A 24504-nucleotide genomic window follows, 5' to 3' on the forward strand; every position below is an offset into this window, starting at 1 on the left:
GTTCTTCCTATGTTTTGCTTGTCAGTCCGGGGGAAATCAGTGAGGGGAAATGTTTAACTTCTATTCAGCGCAGATACGCTTGTGATACGCGCCGCATCCTCTCTCCTGTGGCAGATCAATAGGTCATTGCGCCAAAGAGCAGTCAATCAATTCCAGAAATGTAACTAAATCCACTGAACCCATTTCGACTCACCCTGGAGCTTCTTCAGCACGGCGACCTCCATCTTGAGCACCTGTTTGGGCTGCTGGGCCGACTCCACCTTCAGCGCCACGTTGATCCGCGTCAGCAGGTCCACCGCCTCGTAGATCTCCCCGAATCCACCGCCCCCGATCTTCTTCGTCTGGGGGGAGACGATGAACCGTTACATACAGAACTGCATATGAAAGGATACCACTTTTACAGTCTGTATGTAATGTGCACACACAGTGAGACACGCACTGATGTGGGGAGATTATTAGAAGGACATTTGTTGTTCTTTTTCGTCAGGGTCGGCCAGATGATTATGTTCGTTATAGACACATTTGACAATTATTCTCTCAACAAACCATTTGAAAATACTTATCGCAAGTTCCTTAAGCCTAAAATGATGTAGATTAAGAGTCCAAAACACCCCTAACACTCAAAATCCATTCAGAGAAGAGAAAGAAGAGACGAAAATCCTCACATGTGAGGCACACTGAGCGCTTGACAATCGATAAATACAGGATCAAATATCACACAATATCAGCTCTATCTGGCGGGAATAAATGTGACAAAGGGTATTAGATTCTCTCCACCTAGAGCAAATAAAAGTATGTCACAGAAAACAGTCATTCACAGAGCCGTGGTCAGGAAGAACTCAGTCCCGGCGCATATTATTCAAGGGGATGCTAAAGGTCAGTTCATACTTTGTTTAAATATTTATGAAACCATAATTGAGTTGTGCGTATAAATTATAAAAATGCAGTGCAGTATTTCAATACCCTGCCTTCTTGGCATCAAATATGTGGAGGCGCAGGGTGGATGACTACATAATTCAAGAAGGTCAAGCACGACGGAAAAATAAAAACATTACATTCTTTTAATACGAATTCTTGAGGAACTGCGATTGACTTTTAATTCTCAAGGATGACACTGCTGTTTCTTCCCCATGTGAACTGATTGTTGATTTGATAAGGTGAACTCTTTTACTCTGTCGTGTGTGTGTGTGTGAGTGTGTATGACTGTAAGCTGGGGCGGACACCGGGGAGATTAGCGGATGCTTGTGCTAATGGAGATCCTAATAAAAGAAGAAATGACTCTTCTTTATGTCCCTCCGTCAGGCAGCAGTACTGACGTTTAACTCTCTGTACTAGTACAGCTTTAAGTTCCCACGTGTCCTTCACTGTCCTCCACACACACACACACACACACACACACACACACACACACACACACACACACACACACACACACACACACACACACACACACACACACACACTCAGAGCCTTGTGTCGCACCAAGAGCTCAATATGTGGGATTAGCTGCAGCGTTCTTATGTAACTCTGCTCCTTAGAAGACAGGAAGTGGTGCCAGTTAGGAATAACAGCCTCACATGGCGCCCGGGCTGGCACAGCAGTGAGAGACACGGGCCCTCGGGGAACACTGCCGCTGCCGCCTATAGCGCGCTGCACTGCCACGAATAGCTACACGGGCTATTTTTAGATCTCTTGTGCTGCAGCAGCCCTACCTGGACGGAGAGACGCGACCCTAAACTGTCCGAGCCGCAGGTGAGATACTTTAAGAGGAAGAGCAAAAAAAAAAGGACTCGGGCATTGTCTGATGAACAAAGAGTTGTTGTTTTGTGGGGCGGGAGGGTGAGCTGGAGACAGGCGGCGATGGGGCTGGAGGGGACAAACACGCGGCCCATTGTCGGCGGAGAACACGCCACTTACCACTTTCCATCGTTCCTTGACCAGGGAGAGCACGCTTAGGATGTCAGCTTGCTCCGCTCCCCCGCTCATCTCGTCTGCGGACCAGGGACGCTGCCCTCACTGCTTCCCTCCCCCCTCGAAACAGCAGCCTCACACTGGGCCGGGCATTTGGGCCTTGATGGAGAACCCTGCGGAAGCAAAATCAGGGAAATCAGTTGAATTCTGGTTATTTAGGCATAAACTTGAGCATCTCGAGCTTTGAACCAGAAGGCGTCGCCAAATAAGGCCCGCTTGAACTTTGTGTGAAAGTCTGAAAGTCACCCCCGTTGACAGACAGAGTTAAACCCCTGGCTTAATGGCTGGAGCTCTCTGATACTCGAACCATCGCTGCAGCTGCCACACCTGCTGCCAGCAGCTGTCTTTTCTAGACAAACTCGCCCCACCAACTCGCGGGCAACAGTCCCGCATCTTAAATTACAAAAAAGGCTTCGTCGTCGTATCACTTTCCTCGGTCGTTTATCTTCTGCGTATGACAGCAAAGGGCCAAGACGGCACTATAAGTCTCGTCAGATATAGTGAGATCGTTAAAGCAGCTTAATTATGCATTAGAGTGACGCAGCTTTGCTTGTTGTACCACGGCAGGTAAACTCGTAAAAGAAATATCACACACTGTAGCATAAGTTCTCTATGAATACATTAATGTTTCATTAAAGTTGCATTACTCTGGCTCAGACTGCTTTTTGTAAAAGAGTTTTACTTTCATATTTTTTAGTCAAAGCTACAGATATACACATCACAATAACTGTGATTCATCACAATATGATTTGTATTAACTGAGGTGACTGAGATACCAGATTTTTGTGCTACCCAGAGTCAAAATCAATAGAAATACTGTCGTGGACAGAAATGTTCCCCTTGGACTGCATGTCAAGAGTGTAAATAACGTCTCTTTAAATCAATTTGAGATCCTCAGGATGCCAGAGACTTAGATTTTGCCGGATAAGCTGTATGGAGGCCGTTTACGTCAGTTGTTTAGCAGAATGCTGCGACGTTGCTTTGCCGTGAAGCTCGATGGACTACGAAACTTCCCCCAACTTTCCATCAGCACTGGGGCTGAGAAGAATATGACACAATTTTCTTTTGGGTGAACTCATCCTTTAATAAATTGTCACAACATTGATTTTGGTCCGAAAAGGGAATGAACTAAGGGCGAGGAGTTTTGTCGAACCTGGCAACCCAACATTTTTTCTATTACTTACATACATATGTTAGTAGATTAATTCATCAATAAAGCCATACAAGACTTAGTAGTACACACTCCATTTACATTCAGCAACAACAACAATCAAAGAGTTTTCCCCTGACATGCTGCGTCTCCACTCCCGTATAATGCAACATCCACGTCACAGACGGAGCTTTCCCCAGGAGTGCACACGCCGCTAACTTCCTTCAGTCTGGCTTCAAACGCTCAAAGCAAAAACCCCGACTTCGACTCATCATTCCGCACACAGCGCGCAGGCGTCTTGCGGTTATGCAACGAGCCTTCAAAACTCTATTTGGTTACAGGGCATGATCCCAACATCAAGGAGGCAAATCAATCCCATCATGCTCCGGGACGACGGGTTGGGAGATGGAGGAGGGCAAAGCGTGGTTAGACTAGATAACTGTGAAAAGACGAGCGTGGAATGTGTCCCAGGGTCGAGGCTCGGGAGTGAAGGTGGACTTGGTGCATGACGACTGGACGAGACGTCTCGAGAATATAAATCAGTTAATCAATTCTTAAGACATATGATCAATCTTATAGACTTGAATCGATTCTAGGTATCTAATTACTGTTTCTTCAGTACATTGGATGACTATGCTACTATTACCTTTACACTGCTTTTTAGTTATTATGCTGCTTCCAACGTTTTGTTTATTTTGGACATTACCATCATGGCTGCTAGCTTATTCTTCAACAACTTCCTCTTATTTATATGATTTTATATTGTTTCTTTCTTCTTTAAATCAGAGAGTGTCATGGTATTTTCACTGTGTTGTTATTTTGCACATTTGTACAATGACAATAAAGTATTTTCAATCCTATACATCAATAAATGTATTGAGATACATTTCATTTTTCTTGTGAATATCTTTTTCTCTTCGGAAAACTCTGATGAATTAAGGTTTTTTAATAGCGAGGCTCTAGATAAGATAAGACCTTTACATGATGTTACAGAGCTTGTAATTTCCTTTTCGACTCAAGTGAAGATTATGTGCTTAAAGGATAAGTTCGCCAGAAAATGGAAATTCAGTCATTACCTACTCACCACCGTGCAGTGCAGATGGAAGTCAGGTGAAGTTTTAGTCGTCCACAAAACATTTCTGGAGGAAAAACTGTCTCTGCAGCGTTATCCTAAATGAGTGAGGCGGATGGAGACTTGTTTTAAAATATTCAAAACAACTGGGGAAAAAAGACATAAAAATGGCTCTTTGTAGTTCGTATTTACATCGTTTTAAAAGCTCATATCTTCACTCTAGTGTTTGCACACGCCCCATCTGAAGTGGGTGCACAAGCCTGACGGCGTGTCAGAGGTTGAAATAACATCTTGTTTTTTCAAATCAATTTTGGATCCCAGGGCTTCATGAGACTTGGATTGCGCGGGACGAGCCATGTGGAGCCATTTTGTGCTTTTTCTACAGTTGTTTTTCGTGTTTTAAAAACAAGTCCCCAGCTACCTCAGTCGTCAGGAGAACGCTGCAGCACTGTTTTGCTGTTATGTTTCAGAAATGCATTGTATGACTACATGACTAGTGAATGAATCATATTGAGAGTGGACAGCCATGCTAGTGGCATACTTGCCAACCTCCTCAGTTTTTCCACACGTTTTTCGTTTGCTCGTTACATCCCAGGGTCACAATTCTCCTCTACTCCTCTAGATTCATGTCAGATTTCACATCTTTGTCCCATTTTATCAATCATGACCTGTTTCTGGGACTGTACCACGTGTAGTCTACTGTTCTGATGGAACTGATCCTCCTCATTGAGTGAGAGATGGACAGATAAATGGAGAGGAGAAAGTGCAAATTGTTAAAAGTTACTCAAACGCAGTAAAACAAGGTCTCTGAAACGTCGTCCTTACTTTGGCCGGTGAGGATGACTAGTGGCTCTGTTGGGCTATGTTTAGAAGAGAATGTTGACCAATGACACGGTTCAGCTTATTAACATGCTATAATTTGGCAATCAGCGCTAAGCAGAAAAGCACAGCCGCGGTTAACAGGAAAGTCATCTGTTTTGCTTGTATTCAGGATTCATGCTCCGGGAAAAACAGGAGCAGGAGGCATCAAAACGAAAGTCTCAGCACCTCTCTTTAAAGCCACGTGGGCCAAAGCGGAACCAAACTTTTTAGAAACGCTCACTAGTAACACATCAAATCAACGTCGGTCGCTGGAACCTGCATTCTCCCCCTGCACGTCTTCAGGCCAAGCAACTGGAACAACATCAGTGGAATTCTTAATATTATGCTGATTGATGACGAGGCAAAAATAAAACAAACTACGCCATCCCAACCGCAGACGAAACACGCTGTACTAAAATCCCTGTTGTCGCCCCGCAGGGATGAGAGAAAGTCACCGTGAACTCTGACGAAACAACCTCTGCTGCGCGCGCCGTGTCACAACCTCAAGGTCACCGACGCATGTTCCTCGCGCTTTCACTCTTTTCTTCCCGTCACATCTGGGCTGTCGTGCAGGAGGCATCCTTTCACAGCGAGTTCAAGAACTCGGCGAGGAGAGGGGACGGCTGGGAAAAAACGCACACTTCTGCCAGAGAGGTGGAGGCTGTAGAGGAGAGGGTTGGTGTTTCAGGAGGTCTCTGTGACCCGACCTTACCTCTGCTTTCAGGTCAAGAGTCAGCCATCATTTTTTAAATCATTCCTTCCTATTTTAAAGACAGCGCAGAGTCGTCCATTGACTGCGCGTTACAACCTCACACATGCACCCGTGCACACATTGCATAAGGGCACACACACACACACACACCTATGCACACGGCAGGCTGCCACACGCTGTGACTAATCTCACACCTCACAGAGAGGCATGTCTACGCTCTTCTTCCTCCTCCTCCTCCTCCTCCTCCTCCTCCTCCTCATTCATCACCATCACACAAACCACCATCAATGAAAGTGGGAAGAGAAAAAAATTAAATGAGCAGACCTTGGACCCCCCAAAAAAAAAAAAAAGAAACCAATCCATGACAGCCGGGCAACCGTCTCATCGTGAATCACGCTTCCTGACCCCTCCATCTCCATGGCGACCGTGGTGCAGTGCCATTTTCATCTGCTGACTGCAGCCTGTCGTCGCCTCTGCCCCTCTTTTCTGTCTGCTCGGAGGGGGAAGGAAAGCTGCAAGTTTATTACGGCTGCATCAATGTACAATTTCCTCCTCTAGCACCGACTCCGACTAAATCCTGGAGGATGTTTTGGTTTTAGGAGAGGGGGGACAACAGAGTCAGATCCCCCCAAAAAAACACACTGTATGCAAGAAAACACATGGCGGGATGGAATCAGTGCCCGGTCTGGCCCATGTGGAGGAGGAGGCCCCCTCCTGCACAGCTATGCCTCCTCTCCGGTCACAGCATGGATGCAAGCGATCCAATCTGAAGACACTGTGGAGGGATGAGCATGAAGGATGCATTCACCTGAAGGGCCACAACATGATTTTAAACGAAACGAAATATACCTCTGCTGACATGCAAGCTGCAGTCATTCCCCACCACACTCACTGCACAATAAATTTAAAAAAAAAAAACGCCAGCTCTCCTCTCCTGCAGAGGAGAACTGTTGCTGGAGCTGTTGCGTGGCTCCCTTTGGTTGCCACAGCAGATTTACTCAGGCGCGTCCACGCACCGTCCACAGCAGCAGGCCACGCAAAACCTCATCCCTGCTCTCACTGGGCTCTACTGTAAAGCTCTGACAAAAAAACTCAACGCATGCAACTGCGGGGCGACAGCGAAATGGTGGCCGGGGGAAAAAAAAAAAACGAAGCGGGAGGTCGCGTAGTGCAGCGCGGCCTCCCCTCCTCCTCCTCCTCTTCCTCCATGGGATCGTGGATCCTTACCTCGGGTCTTCGCTGCCAATCCTCGATCCAAAGAGGCGCCGGGTGTGGTTACACGAAATCGTCTACGTACGGAGGCGGCGGGGTCGACATCGAGCGGAATCCCATAGCTGGAGAGCCGTCCATATGGGGAGGAGAGGTGGAGGCTGTCGGTGTCGGTGGTGATGGTGGTGGTCGGAGGACAAATAAGCGAGCAGGAGGTGAAATAATGCCTGGATGCGATCGTCCCTGTTCTCCTTCTGCCTGTCACCTCAGCATCTCTGTCGGTCGCTGCGGACCCGTGACGTGACGACTCTCTGTGATGATCATCAGCCTTTGCTTTGCTTGCGCGCGCGGCCCCGATTCGATAGCCCCTCGCAACAGCTCGGGCACGCGCAGCCGGGGCCCTTTAAAGCGCGCTCACGACGCGCGCGACGCGCACTACAACCAAACCTGTGCTTTTGAGCGTTTTAATTCCAGAAACAATTTGTCTAATGTTACAATAAACACACGTCGCGTGCTTAAACTACTTAGTGATTTAGATATTGAATCTGGCTGCATGACATGTAACGTGAGTAGTGTTTGAGGATCCAGTCTAATTAGTTTGGAACGCGGCCATAGGAAGGGAAAAAAAAAAAACTTTTACGCAAAGACCACTGGGAGGCGACATTCAGCCAAAGATGGTGTATGTGACTGATGGCATACACAGAGATTAAAACAGCATTCTCCTCTCAGCAGAGTGGACATTTTCTGTTCCCCCAGTCTTAAAAACATAAAGCTACATGAAACCCATTTTGTACAGTCCTGACAATAATGTAGCACCAAAGTGATGCATGAGAATATATAGTCCAAGTGTTCACGTTGTTTCGATTTTAAAGGTGCACTGTGTGGTTTTGGGAAGACGAATTAATCAGATGAGAAAGATCTTTTTAAAATTATTTTTATGCCTGAACAAAGTAAAGAAACAAACTCTTTGTTTTCATGACTGAATAAACTGAATAAATAAACTGAGCTTAAAGGACAACACAATGTCATGCTGTATTACTTTGTTTATATTTGGCGGACCCTGCCACCAGGGGATCTGGTTTTCCTCTGAAATTGTGAGCTTGGATTTCGTGGCGCCACTTTAATCCCGTTTAAACATTCTAGGTACAAAATAGTGTATTGGTTTACTCCTTATTCTTGTGCTGAAATAGATTACAGTACACGTGAAATCGTTTTCCATCTGCAATCTTTCATCTATAATCCCTGGAAACATGGCATTTAAAACCTTCCTAAGAAACCCAAGACCCGAAACATTTGCAAGCATGCAGATGAACAATTTATGAATGTTAGTGGAAATATCACAGAGGACATACTTAGTTGTCAAGTATTAAAACATGCAATGCCATAAAACCTGGGAGCATTTGTGTTAAAAGAAAACAGTCTAACATTATCTTACATACATAAATTACCAGGACATATCTTGTTAGTCAACTTGTGTCTCTATAAACATGGCAATGTGTCGTTGTTGTTGTTGTTTATCATCATGTAACATTACATATCCAGTATATTAAATGTCACTTACTATCATTGTGCAGTGTATATCCAATACATATTATTACATAAAGGGTTATATTATTGCTATACCTCACATATCTGAAAAAAACGTTCGGTCTGCTCCACCTCTGAGTTCTTTTAAACTTCTGTCAGTCACTTCTAATTATTAAATCACATTTGCAACTGCACTTTCCACGTTTTTAATCCTGTTTGTATACCTTTACATATTACCTTGTGTTTCTTTGAAATCGTATCTCCATATCTCTATTACTTTGTTATTATAAAGCCCACTGAGACAATGTGGTTGTGATTTTGGTACAACATACTCTGAAGTACCCTGTTGTTAAAAAGTATATAACATATAATAACTTGCCTAAGTATAGTTTGGTCACGTTTATGTTTGATATTTCACAAGGTCACTTAGAAACAAGAGCAGACGCTCACGTGACTGAGTGGTTGATTAATAAACTGATAGTATTAAGGTTAGATGTTAATACATTATATGTAATAATCATGCAAAATAAACACAAATTACCTGGGAACGCGTCGCTCCCCAGGTCGAGACTTCGTGTTATTCCCACGAATTCTCGCGATGACAGGTTCGATACGATTGCGATCGATTGCGGTACCCGGAAAACAATGTCAGAGTGGGAGCTCTGTCTCGCGGCGCACTTCCTCTGATGTGATGGTGACGTTTCCCGATCCAACCGGTCGGTGTGCTGTGCTGTGTTGGTAGCTGGTGTGGAGCTAGCTGCTAGCTAACCTGCCGAGCTGCCTCCTCCGCCTCTGAAAGGCGAGCCGAACTGAGCCGTGAATGAACCCCGCACGTCCATGCATCTCAAGTGGCCCCGATGGCAGCGACTGAACCGGTCTGAGTGAGAGCTTCTTAGCCATGTAGCGAAGTGTTTGACAGTCTTTGTAGTTTAATGTTAGTGTGATTCGTGCCCTTAGCTGTTCCCACCAGTAGCTAGCTATTTTTCTGTCCGGGACAGACGGCGGCAGCTAGCCCCCCTCTCTCGCCACTACAGGAGGATGCTGAAGCTGTTCGGTGCGCTGGTTATCCTCGGACTGGCCCTGGCGTGCATCACCTCCTGGGTGCTGGACAGCTATGACACGGCTTGGCACCCGAAACGGAGCGTTCAGCACCCGACTGACGGCGATGGAGATGCCACCAAGGGGAGCCCTCCACCATTTCCCGGCAGCGAGTTGAACAATATATTCTGGTTTATACAGGTGGGCTTTTTTTTTTTTTTTTTTTTTTAATTCCGTCTTGCTAAGCTACAGCAGTAGCATTGTTGGGTCCTGCAAGCCATTTAACACACAAACATTAATTATGAGATGTTAAATTTAGCTGTGTTTAATTCACAGTCACACACTGAAGTTGAATGGGAAATCTATCTTTAGCTCTGCAGTGTTGTTGTAGGCAGCTAGCTGTGGCGGTTCACCCACTGAACTCTCTGTGAATGATTGACAGAAATGGGTCAGTGACCACAGAAAGTGTGTCATTGTCAGGTAAAGTAAAAGGAGGTTCATCAGAAGTTGTAGTCAGTCTTTGCACCCTTTCCAGCTGTCACACTGCTAATGTGATCATAAGGCTCCAGATGTGAGTCCATGTGTAATCTTCTGTTCTCTCCTGATTCCAACTCCTGTGTCTGACTCAAGGTGTCTGACATCCACATTAGCCGGTTTCATGACCCGAGACGCATTCCAGATTTTGAGAAGTTCTGCACCGACACCATCGAGGTGATCAAGCCGGATCTTGTGCTTGCGACAGGTACAGCAAAATCCCCCCCCCTGTCAAATGTTAACTAGTTTAACAAGTTTAGGACGCTTTTAAAGCCCTTGTGTTGTGTTGCAACCGCCTGGGGTGTGGCCTTCATGTTCAAGGATAAGTTCACCCACAGATGAAAACTGAGTTGTTAATCCACTCACCCCGTGCTGATGGAAAGTTGTTCCTAAATCACTGAAGTAGAAGCAAAATTATGACTCGAAAAATGGCTCCATACAGCTGGTCCGGTGTAAGCCAAGCCTCCTGAAGCCACAAGATCGTAAATTGATATTAAAAGCATCATTTACAACCTCGACACACAAGCTTGTGCACCCACTTCATTTTCGGTGCTCGCTAACGCTTTTAGTGTAGCAGCTAGACCAGCTTCTTCTCAGATCAATTTGGGATTTCAGGGCTTCCAGAGACTTGGATTACGCTCCGCACGTTGTACGTAGCCATTAAATGCGCAGTCCCCATCTGCTTCAGTTGTTTACGTGAATGCTGCGATGCTTAAAAACCTCAAGAAATGGTTGGTTGACATTAGAGACATTACATCCAACCTTCCAGTCAGAATGGTTGTGAGCAGATAATGCCTGAATTTTCATTTTTTTGTGAACTTATCCTTTAAACACACCGCCGCCATTGTTGTTTCTCAGCTGTGTCTTCTTCTGCGGCTCCACAGGGGATCTGACCGACGCCAAAACAGAGAGCAAGGTGGGCTCCCTCCAGCATGAGGTGGAGTGGCAGGCCTACCACAACATCCTGAAGAGGTCGCGCGTGATGGAGCGCACCCGGTGGATAGACATCCGTGGAAATCATGGTAACTCGCCGGTGGGATCGAAAAAAAAAACACATCCCAGAGCAGAAGGGGAGTGCGCAATTAAGATTATCTGAGGAGCCCATTAACTGCGGTTCATTTCAGCATCGCACAGGAAGTCGGCCTGCGCCTTTTTTTCTTCAACGCTGCCTTCCACTTTGTAATTGGATCGCGAGCTATTAGATGTGAAACCAGATATCCTTACCGTGGAACTGTCAAAGAGGGAAAACCTAGTTATTGGCTCCGGAGTTTCTCTGGCAGCTTTTCTGCCGTTATTGATCGCAGTTGTTGATGTGCGTGTCCCGTCAGTTTATCAGTAACAGCAGATTTTGTTCGATATCTTGCTGTAATGTAAGCAAATCTGATTCCAGGATTGAATATGTGTCACTCCATGGGGAATATCTTCATCTCGTCTTGAGCAGTAAATCATAAAAAGTCTGTCTTGTAAGTGACCTCTTTTGTAATTCTGATAAATCTCACAGTTATGTAATTTTCTTCTCATAGATGCCTTCAACATTATGTCTTTGGAAAGCACCAACAACTACTACCGGTCAGTATAAAACGGTCTACACTACACTTTCAATGCCTGACTTGCATACAGTCAGAATCCACTCCTGCATGTCTTTTATTAGCGAGCTGTGTGTGTAAAGTCGATCAGAGGGCATAGTAACTTCAGTGCCTCTGAAACATGAGTCGCTGCAGACCTACTTATTGACAATAATCCAAGCTGTCAGATCTTCCTGAGGACCAAAATAGCAGCAGAATCTACACGAACACACTGGCTCGCTTGTATTTTTGACACAAATCACGTTTTATGTTTCATTGCTGCTCCCGTTAATGCTGATTGATGTTTTATCTCCCTAATGTTGCGGTCGTCCTCAGCGAGACGGAGTCTGTCTCCTTTTGCAAGGCTAATTTATTCATTTAAAATGCATTAAATTATCTCAGGAGGCTAGCAGGAGCTGGAGCTGCTGGCTCCATCCCAGACCGCAGTGTCTCGCTGCTATCGAGACCCTTTTTCAAAAAATTTTTTTCTTCTAGGAAATACTCGGCTAACCAGAAAGTGGGCTCTTTCCACTACGTTCACAAAACTCCCTTCGGCAACTACTCGTTTGTCTGTGCGGATGCAACGCTGACTCCAGGACCCAAGAGGCCGTACAATTTCTTTGGTATTCTCAACCAGGTACAGCGATCTACCCACTCTCCCTCGACAGAAATGAAACATTCACTGACTTTGTGACAAACTGTAGAGAGCAGAGACACTTTAAAAACGTGAAAAGAAAAGTTTAGTTTGTTTAAAGATACAATATGTGAGAATTCTGTGATAAAATGTCTAAAAACGACTACAGCCTTGCTATATGTTTTGTTGATGTGCATATGTTCAAATCCAGTTTAAGGGAGTGTTTTATTCAGTTGCCAGTTGCTACTTCCAGGTTAGGGGAGATGTGCAAACTAGACTAAATATAACATGAATAAAACATGATATCATCTGTGAACATTTGAGCCTGAGTCGCATCAGATTGATTTTCATTAGCACGGGCGGTTGTGTTCAGTTCACCACCAGCGATGCGAGTTCACTGCGGGGTAATTCACGAGTGTTTATCCGCCCCAAACAGCCAGATTACTGTGAACAAGCTGCAAGATAAAACACTTAAACATTGTAGATACTGAAAGTAATTGAACATAAAGTTATTATAATGCTTTTCCCTCCGTGTGTAACAGACTCAAATGGACTTGCTGGACACGTTCAGAGCTGAGAGTCTGAAGAACAACCAGTCGATCTGGTTTGGCCATTACACCACATCCACCGTCGTCTCCCCCTCTCCCGGAATTCGGGACATGATGAGGTAAGAATACCCAGGATGTTAGAAGCCAAACCAGTTTTTTAAGTCACTGTGTCAACATTCAGTAGTTTATAGATATATAAACTATTATAGAATAGATTTTGTTTGTAATCATAAGCAAACATCAGCAGCATTTGACTGACAGCTATTATTTTCATCCTGTTAAATATCTTAAACTCCAAGTCATGGTTGTAATGTTTACTTGTTCATCGTCTTTTCTTTTTAATTTTAGGAGCATTCGAGATATTTTCGAGCAGTTGTTGTTGGCATATTATGACGATGCTATTATAGCTTTCTACCCTCGGACTTCTTGTGTTTCAGATCTGCCGTTGCATATCTGTGTGGTCACCTGCACACGCTGGGAGGCCTGATGCCCGTCCTCCACAGCCGACATCCACGAGGCACCCTGGAGCTGGAGCTGGGCGACTGGATGGACAACCGCAGGTAGGGTAAAAACAACAGGGTCGTAAAATATCTTCTCTTACTTTTTACTCCTCTCGTTTTTTAATCACCCAAAAGAAACACGCAGCTGTTCAGCCATCTTACAGGGTTACTGCAGGTCTTGTAAAGTCGAATAAAGAGATCCTTCATAGGCTGTTTAATCCTGGTTTTGGTGAGTTTAAGTCAGAGACGTCCGAGTCTTGAAAAGACTTAAGTGTAACTTTATCCGTCTCGCATTCGTCTGCAGGTACAGGGTTCTGGCCTTCGACCACGACCTGTTGAGCTTCTCCGACCTGAGGTTCGAGAAGTGGCCTGCAGTGCTCATCACCAACCCCAAGGACGCCCAGTACCTGCATCCCGGAGTGGAGCCGCTGGGTCGGATACGCAGATCGACTCACATCAGGTTTGTGTTCGAGGTGTCGCGACACCTGTTCTCAGTTGCAAAGGAATTACTGCTCTTATTAAAACAAAATTAACAAGCACATACTTGACGTGTATACCCTGTGACTGTCATTCATCAGTTGGACCTGGGTTCCCCACCTTTGTCTGCCCTCTAATTTTTATACTTAAACATTCATTTTCTTGCTTCTCAACAGGATCTTAGCCTTCTCCGAGGCTCAAATCACAGCGGTGCACGTGAGCGTAGACGGGGAACCTCTGGGAAAAGGCCATGCGGCCGGAGGTCCTCTCTATGTTCTGCTGTGGGATCCGTCTCTCTACCTCACTGGACTGCACACCATCAGAGTGAAAGTGGAGGTCAGTGCTCGGCTCATTTATCTTTCTGAGGCTTTTTAATTATTTCATAGGTCTTGATTAAATTTGCTAACTTTGTTTGCTTGAGTTGAATTATGATTCAGTCCTGCACTGAGGCTCAGGCTCAGTACTTATTATTGATTACTGGCAATGTGCATACTTTAATGTGCTCGGTTTGACTCGACAGTTTTCTTTCTTGTGTTTTTCCTTTGATTAAGGACTCGGCGGGCCGGTCGTCAGTGCGGGAGCAGCACTTTACTCTGGAGGACGACCTGACTCCCAGCTTTGGTTTCGTGCAGTCCTTCATCCTCCTCACAGACCACTACATCCTGGGCCGAGTGGCCTTCATATTCATGATGCTGCTGAATGTCGGTGTGCTGCTGGCCTTTAGGTTCCTGCGTGTTCCCGCTGGGAGAGGTGAGCTCAAAGAAATGCATCATCATCATTTAATTTAGATTACAGGGAAGTGAAGTGCAATAATCGTAAACAGAAGCAAGGTTCACAGTTAAAAAAGTATGCAGCCTATTCGTTGATTATCATCAAGATGAGTGAAAGGCAACGTGCATACCTTTGCTGCTTTTTCTTTCGGTGTTGCAGGGAATTAAATCCCCCCCAAAATTGAAATTTCAGCAGGTTGATATTACTTGTTGAATCGTCAGCCTTTTTTATTTAAATCTATCAATACAGAAGTGAAAATTGTGTGTGGGAATGAACTCTTTCTTGCTGAAATGTATCATGTTCACCATATGAAAACGGACCGAACACAACCTTTTATGTTAAGTTTTACAGATTTTAGGGACATGAAGCGATAATTGGGTAATAAAGATTTACATTGCCATACAGGCTGATATTCCAGTATCAATAATTGTGTCTTTTTTGTACATTGGTACATTTTTGTTTTGTCTGTCGTCTACAGGTTTGTCCTCTCAAGTCTGTATGTCGCTCCAGCTGGTCAGCACAATGGACACCTTCTACTACTCTCTGCTGCTATTCAACCTGTGCACAGCCTTAGGTGGGTCAACTCCTCCTCTTGTTCCCTCGGAGAGAGAACCCGCATCTACTTTCAAAATTGTTTTGCAGTAGAAAAACCTGCAGTGTCTGTGGATTAAAGACTCATCCACATCTCCTCCCTCAGGTCCATGGTTCATAGGAGAGCTGATAGACGGCCACAGTGGCGCCTGCTTCGCCTTCGGGGTGTTCATCGATGGACACTTCCTGGAGGGCAGTCTCACTTACGTTGTTGGAGTCGTTCAAGTAAGAAAGTTTTATCTACATCTCATCCGTAACTATCTATTTCTGTATCATGTCTGTACATCAGCAAGACTCTTTGCCTATTTAAAGCTGGGTTTCCAAGGTGAAAGTATACCAGTTTTGTGCCCTGAGCTTGTACCTGCTGCCCCCTAATGGCCAAAAGTTCATCCTTTTTCTTTTGTATTTATTTACACTTTTTAGTTAACATGTTTCACTGACCTATTAGTGTGTTTGTGGTTCTGCATGGACCTTACACCAATGGTTGCCAATATTGGCCTCTGCATTCCCAAAATAAAATAAGGAGGTCGAAATGTAATTAAAGAAAGGAAACTCTTACATGAAATTGTCTATATTTCTCTTGTTTTCATGCGGAATAGTGAATGATTTTAAGTCCTACGCCTTCACAAATCCTTCATTTTAACTGACAATGAAAAATAACAATTTGTTTGAGAGTCTAACAAGTCATGTCTTCATTTTAAGGGGTTAAAAGCAAAACAGGCTGCAACAAAACAACTCTCTTACCTTGATTAATTTGTACTTTCTCTTATCCTCTTGTTAGTATAATAATCTTCGTCCTTTTTCCTCTCCAAAAGCTCCTGTTCTTCAACATGCCCCTCACCTCTTACCTTTGCTGGAGCCTCCACCACCGTTGCCGGGGCAACACCTTCCGATCCCACTTCCTGCGGCCGGGCTGCCGCTGGCGGACTCTGGCGGTTCACCTCGTCATGCTGCTGCTGCTCACTTGGCAGGCGCACTCCTGCTACTTTCTCCTGGAGACCTACGGCCCCATGGCCTTTTTCCTGTCTCCTGTCCGCACATGGGCGCTGGGGCTCAGTCTGTTACTGGTCTACCGCGCCTGGACAGGCCCCACCCCTCTCGTCCGCAACAGCAAGAGCGTCGCTCCCTCTTGACAGTAATTGCACTGTACCACCACGATTCCCCCCCCTCGAGCCTGACTCACAGATATATTTTGCTGTCTCTTTCCACCCTGGAAACCTCCATTCCCCCCCCCCCCCCCCCCCCAACACAGCAGCTCCCCCCTCCTCCCTCCCTTCCTTTCTTCCCCTCTCCTTCCAAAGCCACTTCACAGTACATCACACACTATCCTGTTTCTAGATAGTATTGTTTACTTAATATGCATGTTATTGTAAAGCACCGGTGAGCACATCTCTGGCCATATTCATAGCAATGTGTACAGTGTAAAAAAAACAAACAAAAAAAACACCTTGGATACATTGAGGGTGAAAAAGCCTGTTTATGCTTTGTGAGGACTGGTCCGACGTGTGCCGCAGTCGACAGTATATGAGCCGTACCCTGCTGGGGTTTAAAGCTGACTCATTTACTTGAGCTTTAGCACTTTTTGGAAGTGTTGCCTTGGCCGAATGCCACTTCACCACTGCCAAAGGATGAATAAGAAAGATTTCACCTTTTATTCTTCCCTCCGAGAATCCTTTTCCATTCACTAACGAAGGCTGGACGTGCCAAACTGATCCCCGTGTTTACCTTCTGACAAACAAATCATGTGGAGTCGAAAAGGCATCATTTTGTATACTGTGAGCTTTTCCTAAATCCCTGTGGCTGACAGAGCGTGGTACATACAGTAACTCCGGTGAAGATGACCCAGACGATCATGTTTTCAAGTTTATTCTACACATAATTACGGGAAATCAACGACAAATCAATCAAATACTTCAGTTTATCTCTGTACAAGTAGTTAATGATTGAAAGTGTTTTAAAGAAATGATTCCATTGCACACAACTGCCACTGTAAAATCTCGATATTCCCATTGAATAGTCATATCAGAATCACGAACGCCAGTTCTTACAAGAACACACACACAAAAATAAAAACCAAGTCGGCCTGGCTCGACGTGCTCCTTCAAACGTGACTACAGGAAGCAGCTGTTTGTTTCTCAGGAATGTGAGCACTTGAACAATAGGCTGGTCCCAGTAGTACTTCAGGACAATGTTTTTATACTCCATAGTAGCTCAGCGAAAACTAAAAAAAATCACGTTGAAACAACCGAGATGTGTGGTGGCTGAAAAACAAAAATGAATGTGTTATAGATGTGGTGAAATGAAATGAGCCAGTACTATGCTGTTATTTTTTTATTATTATTATTTATTCCCTTTGATTGTATTGAGTGATTTAGCCCCCCCCCTTCATGTTATATATATATATCTATATATATATATATAGATATATATATATCTATATATATATATATATAGAGAGATATATATATCTATATATAGATATATATAGATATATAGATATAGATATATAGACATATATAGACATATATATATATATATATACATCTGCACTGGAAATGGGCATTTTTCATCTCCCTCAAGGTCTGATAAAAGGAGATTTCCCTTTGTTTTGAATTTACTCTGACAGCTGTACTGATCAGAATGTGAATTTTTTTTTTTCTTTCTTTTCTGGTGAAGGTATTGAGGGCAGTTAACTGTCTCTGTTGCACTCTAATTCAGTTCCTTCCTCGTCAGTAGTCGCAGGTGCGGGATTCCACAAGAACTGGTCTTTACAAAAAGAAAAAGAAATAGGGCCACATTTATCAGGACTTTTAACAGAAGCAATGTTCCAACAACCATACCCAGCGTGAGTGCAGAGTAATTGCACCGTGCCGTGATAGGACATGCAGTTTAATATTGCAACAGCCGCCAGACAGGAAGAAAATTAAATTATGTGCACTCTCACTGAGAACGGTTTAATAACTTTTTTTTCCCTCTCGCTCTGCATAGACAAGTCTGGAAGCATCACCAAGTATATAGATGGATATTTAAAACCGAAAGACTGTATTGGACTCTCAAGAGATATGTAATCTGTCCACAAGGAGGCAGTATTTAACTGAGCTGCAGGGTAATCCGAGATGACTGCATTTCACTTCCACCTCCAAATTATGCATGGGACAGTTTTGTTTTGTTTTTTGTTTTGTTTATTTTTGCAGAAAAAGCACCAAAACCATATTATGTTAGACTATGAAACCTGGTTGTGATTGTTCTGTACTGTACACTGATTTGACTGTACACAAGAAAACACGAGACATCGACTCCACCGACGAGCATAAGCGATGTACTGGTTGTTCACTGAACCTGTTCCCTCGTTCCCTCCCTCCTGTGTTCCCGAAACACTGAAGTATACGAATGAAAAAAGACGACGATTTTACACCTGCCACATATTTTTCTCGTGACAACTGAAAAATTAGAGCCGACCACTATTTTATTTTGTTAATGGTTTATAGTGCTGTGGAATAAAAATGTTCATTACAGTAAATCATAAACGTTGTGCTCGTCTTCACGACCGACATGTGTGTAACACAAAGCTCAATATCCTGAAGTATTAAAATTCAAGGCTCATCTAACTGCCAAACATTATTTTTGTCAAGAACACAATTTCGGAAAAACCATGATGTTCCATTTATTGGTCATAACTGTAACCAGCTGGCATCAGCTAAGCAATCCGTTATCGTGCTCCAGTTCATTAAGTTAGTGTTAATGGCAGCTGTAGGTTAATTTCCCAAGGCGTCTGGTGAGAGCAGTCACTCGTGGCAGCTACAGAGATCTTCTTCACTCTGACACCTTTATAATTTGCTTGCCGATGTTTCCCCCTTTCATCATAGAGCAAAAGGCATCTGCAAGAAAATGAAAGAATGAATCAACTCCTGCCAGAAAAAAAAAAAAAGTCATACAATGATGAAGACTGCTTGGATTCAAAACCTCATACCTCCCATGTTTTCTATGCCATTAACCACGGTTTCCAGCACCTGTGGGAGTGGAAGCAAATCACGACTGAACGATGCAAGCAGAAAAAAATGGGGAAGAGATGTTGCATGCTGCAAACAAAACAATGACACCACACGGTCGACCACACACTGTCACCATTTCCTCCTCACCTTGATTTGGCCTGATTTAACCCACTGGCTGAGCTCAAAGAGGGCAGCTTCTGCTTTGTTCATGTAGTGCAGCACCATAAAACGCTCCCGGGTGATGTTCTTGCTGCGCAGGGCTTCCTGTATCTCCTCGCTCAGGGGCGGAGGATACGGCACATCCTTGTTGTACTGCGAGATCTGCCCACACAGGATCACATGGCTGCCGCTGTTCATCTGGAAGGTAAGCAGAGGGTTAAAGGTCAGCGTGTGTGCAAGTGAGAGAGGGAGGAAGCGCTACAAAATCTGCAGCCACCGCTTCTAATTTTTGCAAATGCCGGCAGCACAATTAGGAAAATAAAAGCCGACGGATTCACGCGTTTTCCAAGCCAGACAAACAGCAAACGCTTTTTCATGCTCTGCAGACACAACTGGAGCAGTACCTGGGTGATCACGGTGTCGCTGATGGCGCCTCCCACGTTGTCAAAGTAAACATCGATCCCATCGGGGCAGCACTCCCTGAGCCTCGCAGGGACGTCCTCGTGGCGGTAGTTGATGGCCGCAGAGAAGCCGAGGTCTTCCACTAAAGCTCTGCACTTCTCATCAGAACCACAAATCCCAACCACTCTCACACAACCATCCAGCCTGCCGATCTGGAAAAATAAAAGGCAGGGTGAGATGATACGATCAGGATGTCATTGCTGAGTGCGGTTTCGGAAAAAACATAAGTGATAGTTTCCACCAACCGTCTTGTTTTATCTTTCTTACATTTGAACCCAGTAAATAATCTGAAGTATTTCGCCTCCTCAACAGATACTGGATAGCTTTTTTAATATTTTTAATCTACACTGAACCCGATCCTGTTTTTAAATTGCACTGGAAACTTCCGACTGCACAGCTGTATTAAATAGAGCACAACAGCGAGTTCTTTCACTGTGGTTTAATAAAAGCTGAATTTCAAAAAAGGTCTGGCTGCCGCTTCGCCTGTTACGTCAGAAACAACCCATAAAGGATGCTCTTGGTGTGCTCTACTGGCCACTTTTCCTTTTTTCTCTTTTGATTTTTACTATCTTCCATCTCAGCCTACTATTTGTATGTGTGTGCGTCTACTTATGTAGGGTATTTGTCATCTTCACTTGCTTGGTTTTCCTTACGTGTCCTACATCTTGAAACTGCATTTTGATAAAAACATACTTGACAATAAAATCAGAAATGTATCAACACACACCAATGATCTACTTGAAATCTCAGTATTGAGAGGGTAACTGGTTGATGCGGCTGTATATAAGAAATCACAGCATTTATAGACCCAATTCTGTAATTTGCTGTATTTACCTGTCCAGCGATGGAGCCACAGGCCCCAGCCGCACCACTCACCACCATGGTCTGATTGGCCCCTTTGGTGATATTGCCCTTCTCCCTCACTCCGAACAGTGCAGTGAGGCCTGTTATGCCGACTGCCCCCAAAAAGTGAGACAAGTGCCCGTCGACCAGCTGTGGCTCAACCTGCAATGGACAGAAGGGAAACACAACAGCTGCTTGTAGGAACTGGTGTAAGTATTCATGCATGCACTTTAAAAGCGTCCTCCTTTTCTGCAAGATGAAATATGAAGCAATGCTGACACAAAAGCGATACGCCACACCTTCTGTAACACGCATCCCTTCATGACAGCGTGGGTCTGCCAAGGCCAGTTGAAGCAAGTGACCACGTCTCCCTCGGCACAAACACTGCTGCGGCTGGACTCCACCACGCCGACGCCTCCACCATCCACACACTCACACAGCTGCCATGGAGTCAGGTACTCAGCACCGGTGTCTTCGTTCATTCTGCATCTCTGTGGAGCAAAGATACAAAGGAGTGATGGATGTTAATGCTTTTGCCTTTCACACTGGCTTCCTTAACCTGTCTACAGGTGACACAGGTGGACCAAAACTCATTTGTTTTGTACAACTTATTGATCCTTATGTACAAAAGCAGCCAAAATAACTGGACTGGCTGCATAAATACCATGTAGGGGTCAACTGAGAGGTAAAGTGTCCTGACAAGGACCTCCCCATCCTTCAGCTCAGGTGCTAAAGTCGTCTCCTCCAGACGGAAATTTGCAGGAACTGGCGCCCCATTATTACCTTCAATGAGAATGAGTGGTACAAGTTAGCCACACGGGTGCAGCAATATTGCAACATGTGACACAAGACAATAGGTGAATCGTTTTGTGGGGGGAAAAAAATGACATGAATAGAAAAGCTTTTCTACCTGGACGCGAGCTGAGGACGACTCTCTTCACCTGCATCCTTGAAAAGTAGCGTGACGTTAGCTGAGTGGCACCAGACCTGGCAACAAACGTGAAGTTCGTGTGTGCCCTGGTAACAGACTCAAAACTAACAAACTAATTTATATTAAGTAAAAACACGAGGAAATGTCCTGCTGATTGCAAAGGGTTTGTTAACTAAACAACAATGTCTGTTTACATTGTTGTAAGCTAGCAGAAAGTCAACACACCAATGTTAAAGTCTCATTGAGCCCGACGCGAGAGGCATCTCTGTAGCGTACTTCCGCCTTCGCCTAAGTCCTGTTTGACAGTTGCCCTGGCCCAACTTCTTTTCTTTCTTTTTTTGAGCCGTTATGGCGCATGCTTAATAACACATCCGTGGTACTGACATATAAGCTAACGTTAGATTATAATGAACATGTTTTATAATCTAAATGCCTACGTAATGTAGCCATGCGAAAGTGCGACATTATCCCACCTATACTCCGGTGCAGTGGAGGTAACTATCTTGCCACACACAGTCGGCCATTCCCTAGGCGCCGTGAAGGCAGCCATGGCAAATCTGAAACGGTACGCGCCCTCACTAATCTATTTTATTATTCCACTTCATCAATACTGCAGCTATTTTACATACCCAGCTGTGGATTCAACTACATCTCCCACTACGATCGGCGCTGCCGGTGCAATCGGACCGTTTCAAACCAGAGATTAGACTTGGAGACGCGTTCAGGTCCCATAGGTGGATTGCTTTATCGATTGCTAGCTAAAAGTGTTTCAAAGTGGAGCCGGGAGGTGACGCCTTGTGGAGGAATCTGATCAAATTAAAAGTTGTATTAGTAAATCCAAGCTGCTACACTGGCCTACCGTCAACTTTGGCTGCAGCAGGGCACCGTCAAAACAAACCAACAGGGACATGAAGACTTAGGAGCCATAGAGGGACACACACTTTACTGTAAGTACTGCAAGGCTATTAGCGTATGCATGCCATGACTGCTGGTAGTTTAGTACGCTGTTGTTAGCCACATGAACGTGTCATGATTATAGTTATATTCACCAGACTTGACCCAGCTGTAACCCCTTTCACACACACACAGCACACCCACGTGTCAGAATCCCAGAAAGTACCAGAAGACGCCCGGTGTGTCATACGTATTACATCACCTAACTTACAGCTAAAGTTTGTATTTGCAACCCTTCTGCTCACTCATAGATTCCAGCCACCTACATACACCTGATTCCTCCCTGAAAAATTGCAGAAATTGAGAAACACCCTGGCTCACCGTGTTAAAGAAAGTAAAAGAAAAAAATTCCTGGATCTTTCCCAGATCCGCACCAAAAGTTATTGGGTGTCTTTTCTGGGCTGAGACCCGTCCTCCATCCAAGTGTCGTGCAAATCGGTTCAGTAGTTTTTGTGTAATCCTGCTGACAAACCAACCCAACCAACCACCTACTGAACAGACAGAGGTGGAAACATACCCTCCAACTCCTTTTCAATTACATGTTTGCACTAAAGAGAGAGTGTAGAAAAGTGGCCGTCCTCTTCAAATTGCTTGTCTTTTCTTGACAACAGTGTAAAAAACAAATAAATTGTCTTTATAATCACATAAAATGGAGAACAGTTGCAAATGACTGTTTGATGACCTGCAGCTATCAAGAATTTGGAATTTTTGCTTGAAAAACCAACAGTATGGTGAAATAATGGACATGTTGACGGATATAGATCGATCGTGATATGATTCAAATTTGTGTGAATGGTTCCTTTTTTGCATCACAGTTTTCATTTTCATAGACATGTTCCTAAACATCTGGAGAACAAGACTGGAGATGGTCATCTCTGCAGCACTACAGTTTTACCTTTTTATTTAAAAAAAAACAAAAACACTGCAAAACTGCAGCTTCTTACGATTTGGATATCACACTTCTAAACTAATAAATTGCTGATTAATGATCCATCGTGGCCTAATTATAAATCGTCTTCAAATCAACCGCTATCAGCCTAGAATATAGATATTTTAGTGAAAACGTTTATCGCACACACGCACTTACAGTGACAGTGTGACCAGACTTCCTGTCAGCTGCATCTGTGACTGTTTGGAGGCTCTGCAGGTTATTTTAAGGGCCAGAGAGCAGAGAGAGAGAGAGAGTGACTGGGAGAGAGGAGGCAGCCCTGTATAGTCTGTCAGGTACATGCCTGGTCATGTCCACTGACAGCGTACTGCAATATCTCCTTCCATTATTTATTTACCAAGGGACAGACAGACATCTCATTACAGTAGGCACCATCATTAATATCATCAGTCACTCACAACTGTGCTTTTTTTTTCTTTTCCGACGTGTCCCGTGCACAGTAGTACCAGAATGTGCTGTCTCATGAATCAATGAGCGAATTGTATACAGATGTGTGTTCGCCTGATGGTAGTCAGGGTCACTTTTTATCTTGTTTTATGTGTTTGATGTTACGCCACTGAGGCCACAGATAACCTTGCAACATTCAGGGCCTGGTTGAGGATTCACCAGGTATCGTTTCATCATGATATGAAACTGGGATGAACAACTGATACAGCTTTTTAACACAGCTAAGGCCAGAAAAAGTATTATTTTTATCTTGCAAAGGGCCCTTTCATGTCAGATTAATTCACTCGGCGTCACAGCAACGGTGTAACCTCTGACAGTAAAGACGATTAGTCTGTGGAGCATCTTTCACAATACCTTGCTCCCTGGACCCGGAACACCTGGATGAAAAGCAGCCATTATTAGCAAAATGTCTGCGGGGAAAAAATGCCGGTTAGGCGGGTTAAACTTCATCCAGATGACGCCGTATGCAGATCTAAAAAAATCTTTCTACCTCTTGTGTTTTGAGTAATGTTTAACGTCCCACATGGAGCCAGACATCGTCCGATCCCATGTGAGGATTTGAGCCCTCGTGTCATTTTAAGTTGCGTATCTTAATGGCACATCGAAA

General features: G+C 44.4%; 4 protein-coding genes across 9 annotated transcripts in view; 2 read left to right on the forward strand and 2 right to left on the reverse strand.

The window, feature by feature from the left end:
• Positions 1-9554, reverse strand: part of ttbk2a (tau tubulin kinase 2a) — a 24585-nt gene extending 15031 nt beyond the window's left edge. Inside the window, exons 1-3 of one of the 3 annotated variants that reach the window (XM_030443823.1) lie at positions 9044-9554; positions 1918-2084; positions 194-341 (exon numbers count right to left, since the gene is read on the reverse strand). In XM_030443823.1, the coding sequence (XP_030299683.1) occupies positions 194-341; positions 1918-1986 (217 nt within the window). In that variant the 5' untranslated portion in view covers positions 1987-2084; positions 9044-9554. Of the gene's footprint in view, positions 1-193; positions 342-1917; positions 2085-6993; positions 7336-9043 lie in introns of those variants that run through there. The other 2 variants (XM_030443822.1, XM_030443824.1) reach the window with 2 other exon arrangements.
• Positions 9541-16385, forward strand: tmem62 (transmembrane protein 62). Its single transcript, XM_030443825.1, has 13 exons — positions 9541-9741; positions 10171-10282; positions 10959-11096; positions 11598-11643; positions 12135-12276; positions 12816-12940; positions 13259-13381; positions 13626-13781; positions 13975-14134; positions 14350-14548; positions 15048-15143; positions 15267-15385; positions 15976-16385. The coding sequence occupies exons 1-13, from the start codon at positions 9541-9543 to the stop codon at positions 16291-16293; spliced, it is 1935 nt and encodes a 644-aa protein (XP_030299685.1). The 3' UTR covers positions 16294-16385.
• Positions 16386-18624: 2239 nt separating this feature from the next.
• Positions 18625-22987, reverse strand: ptgr2 (prostaglandin reductase 2). Of its 4 annotated transcripts, none has more exons than XM_030443832.1 (9): positions 22823-22987; positions 21527-21603; positions 21281-21399; positions 20916-21107; positions 20608-20778; positions 19716-19925; positions 19300-19509; positions 19131-19170; positions 18625-19038 (listed from the first exon to the last, which is right to left on the reverse strand). In XM_030443832.1, the coding sequence occupies exons 2-9, from the start codon at positions 21561-21563 to the stop codon at positions 18974-18976; spliced, it is 1044 nt and encodes a 347-aa protein (XP_030299692.1). In that variant the 5' UTR covers positions 21564-21603; positions 22823-22987; the 3' UTR covers positions 18625-18973. The 4 variants fall into 4 exon arrangements, with proteins under 4 accessions (XP_030299692.1, XP_030299693.1, XP_030299694.1 ...); XM_030443833.1 differs by lacking the exon at positions 22823-22987 and adding an exon at positions 22597-22615; XM_030443834.1 differs by lacking the exon at positions 22823-22987 and adding an exon at positions 22407-22508.
• Positions 22356-24504, forward strand: part of mideasb (mitotic deacetylase associated SANT domain protein b) — a 30645-nt gene continuing 28496 nt past the window's right edge. Inside the window, exon 1 of the mRNA XM_030443828.1 lies at positions 22356-22494. The gene's annotated coding sequence lies outside the window, so the exon portion shown is untranslated. The remainder of the gene's footprint in view (positions 22495-24504) is intronic.

Source organism: Sparus aurata, chromosome 16 (assembly GCF_900880675.1).
Source record: "Sparus aurata chromosome 16, fSpaAur1.1, whole genome shotgun sequence".
Lineage (NCBI taxonomy): Eukaryota > Metazoa > Chordata > Actinopteri > Spariformes > Sparidae > Sparus > Sparus aurata.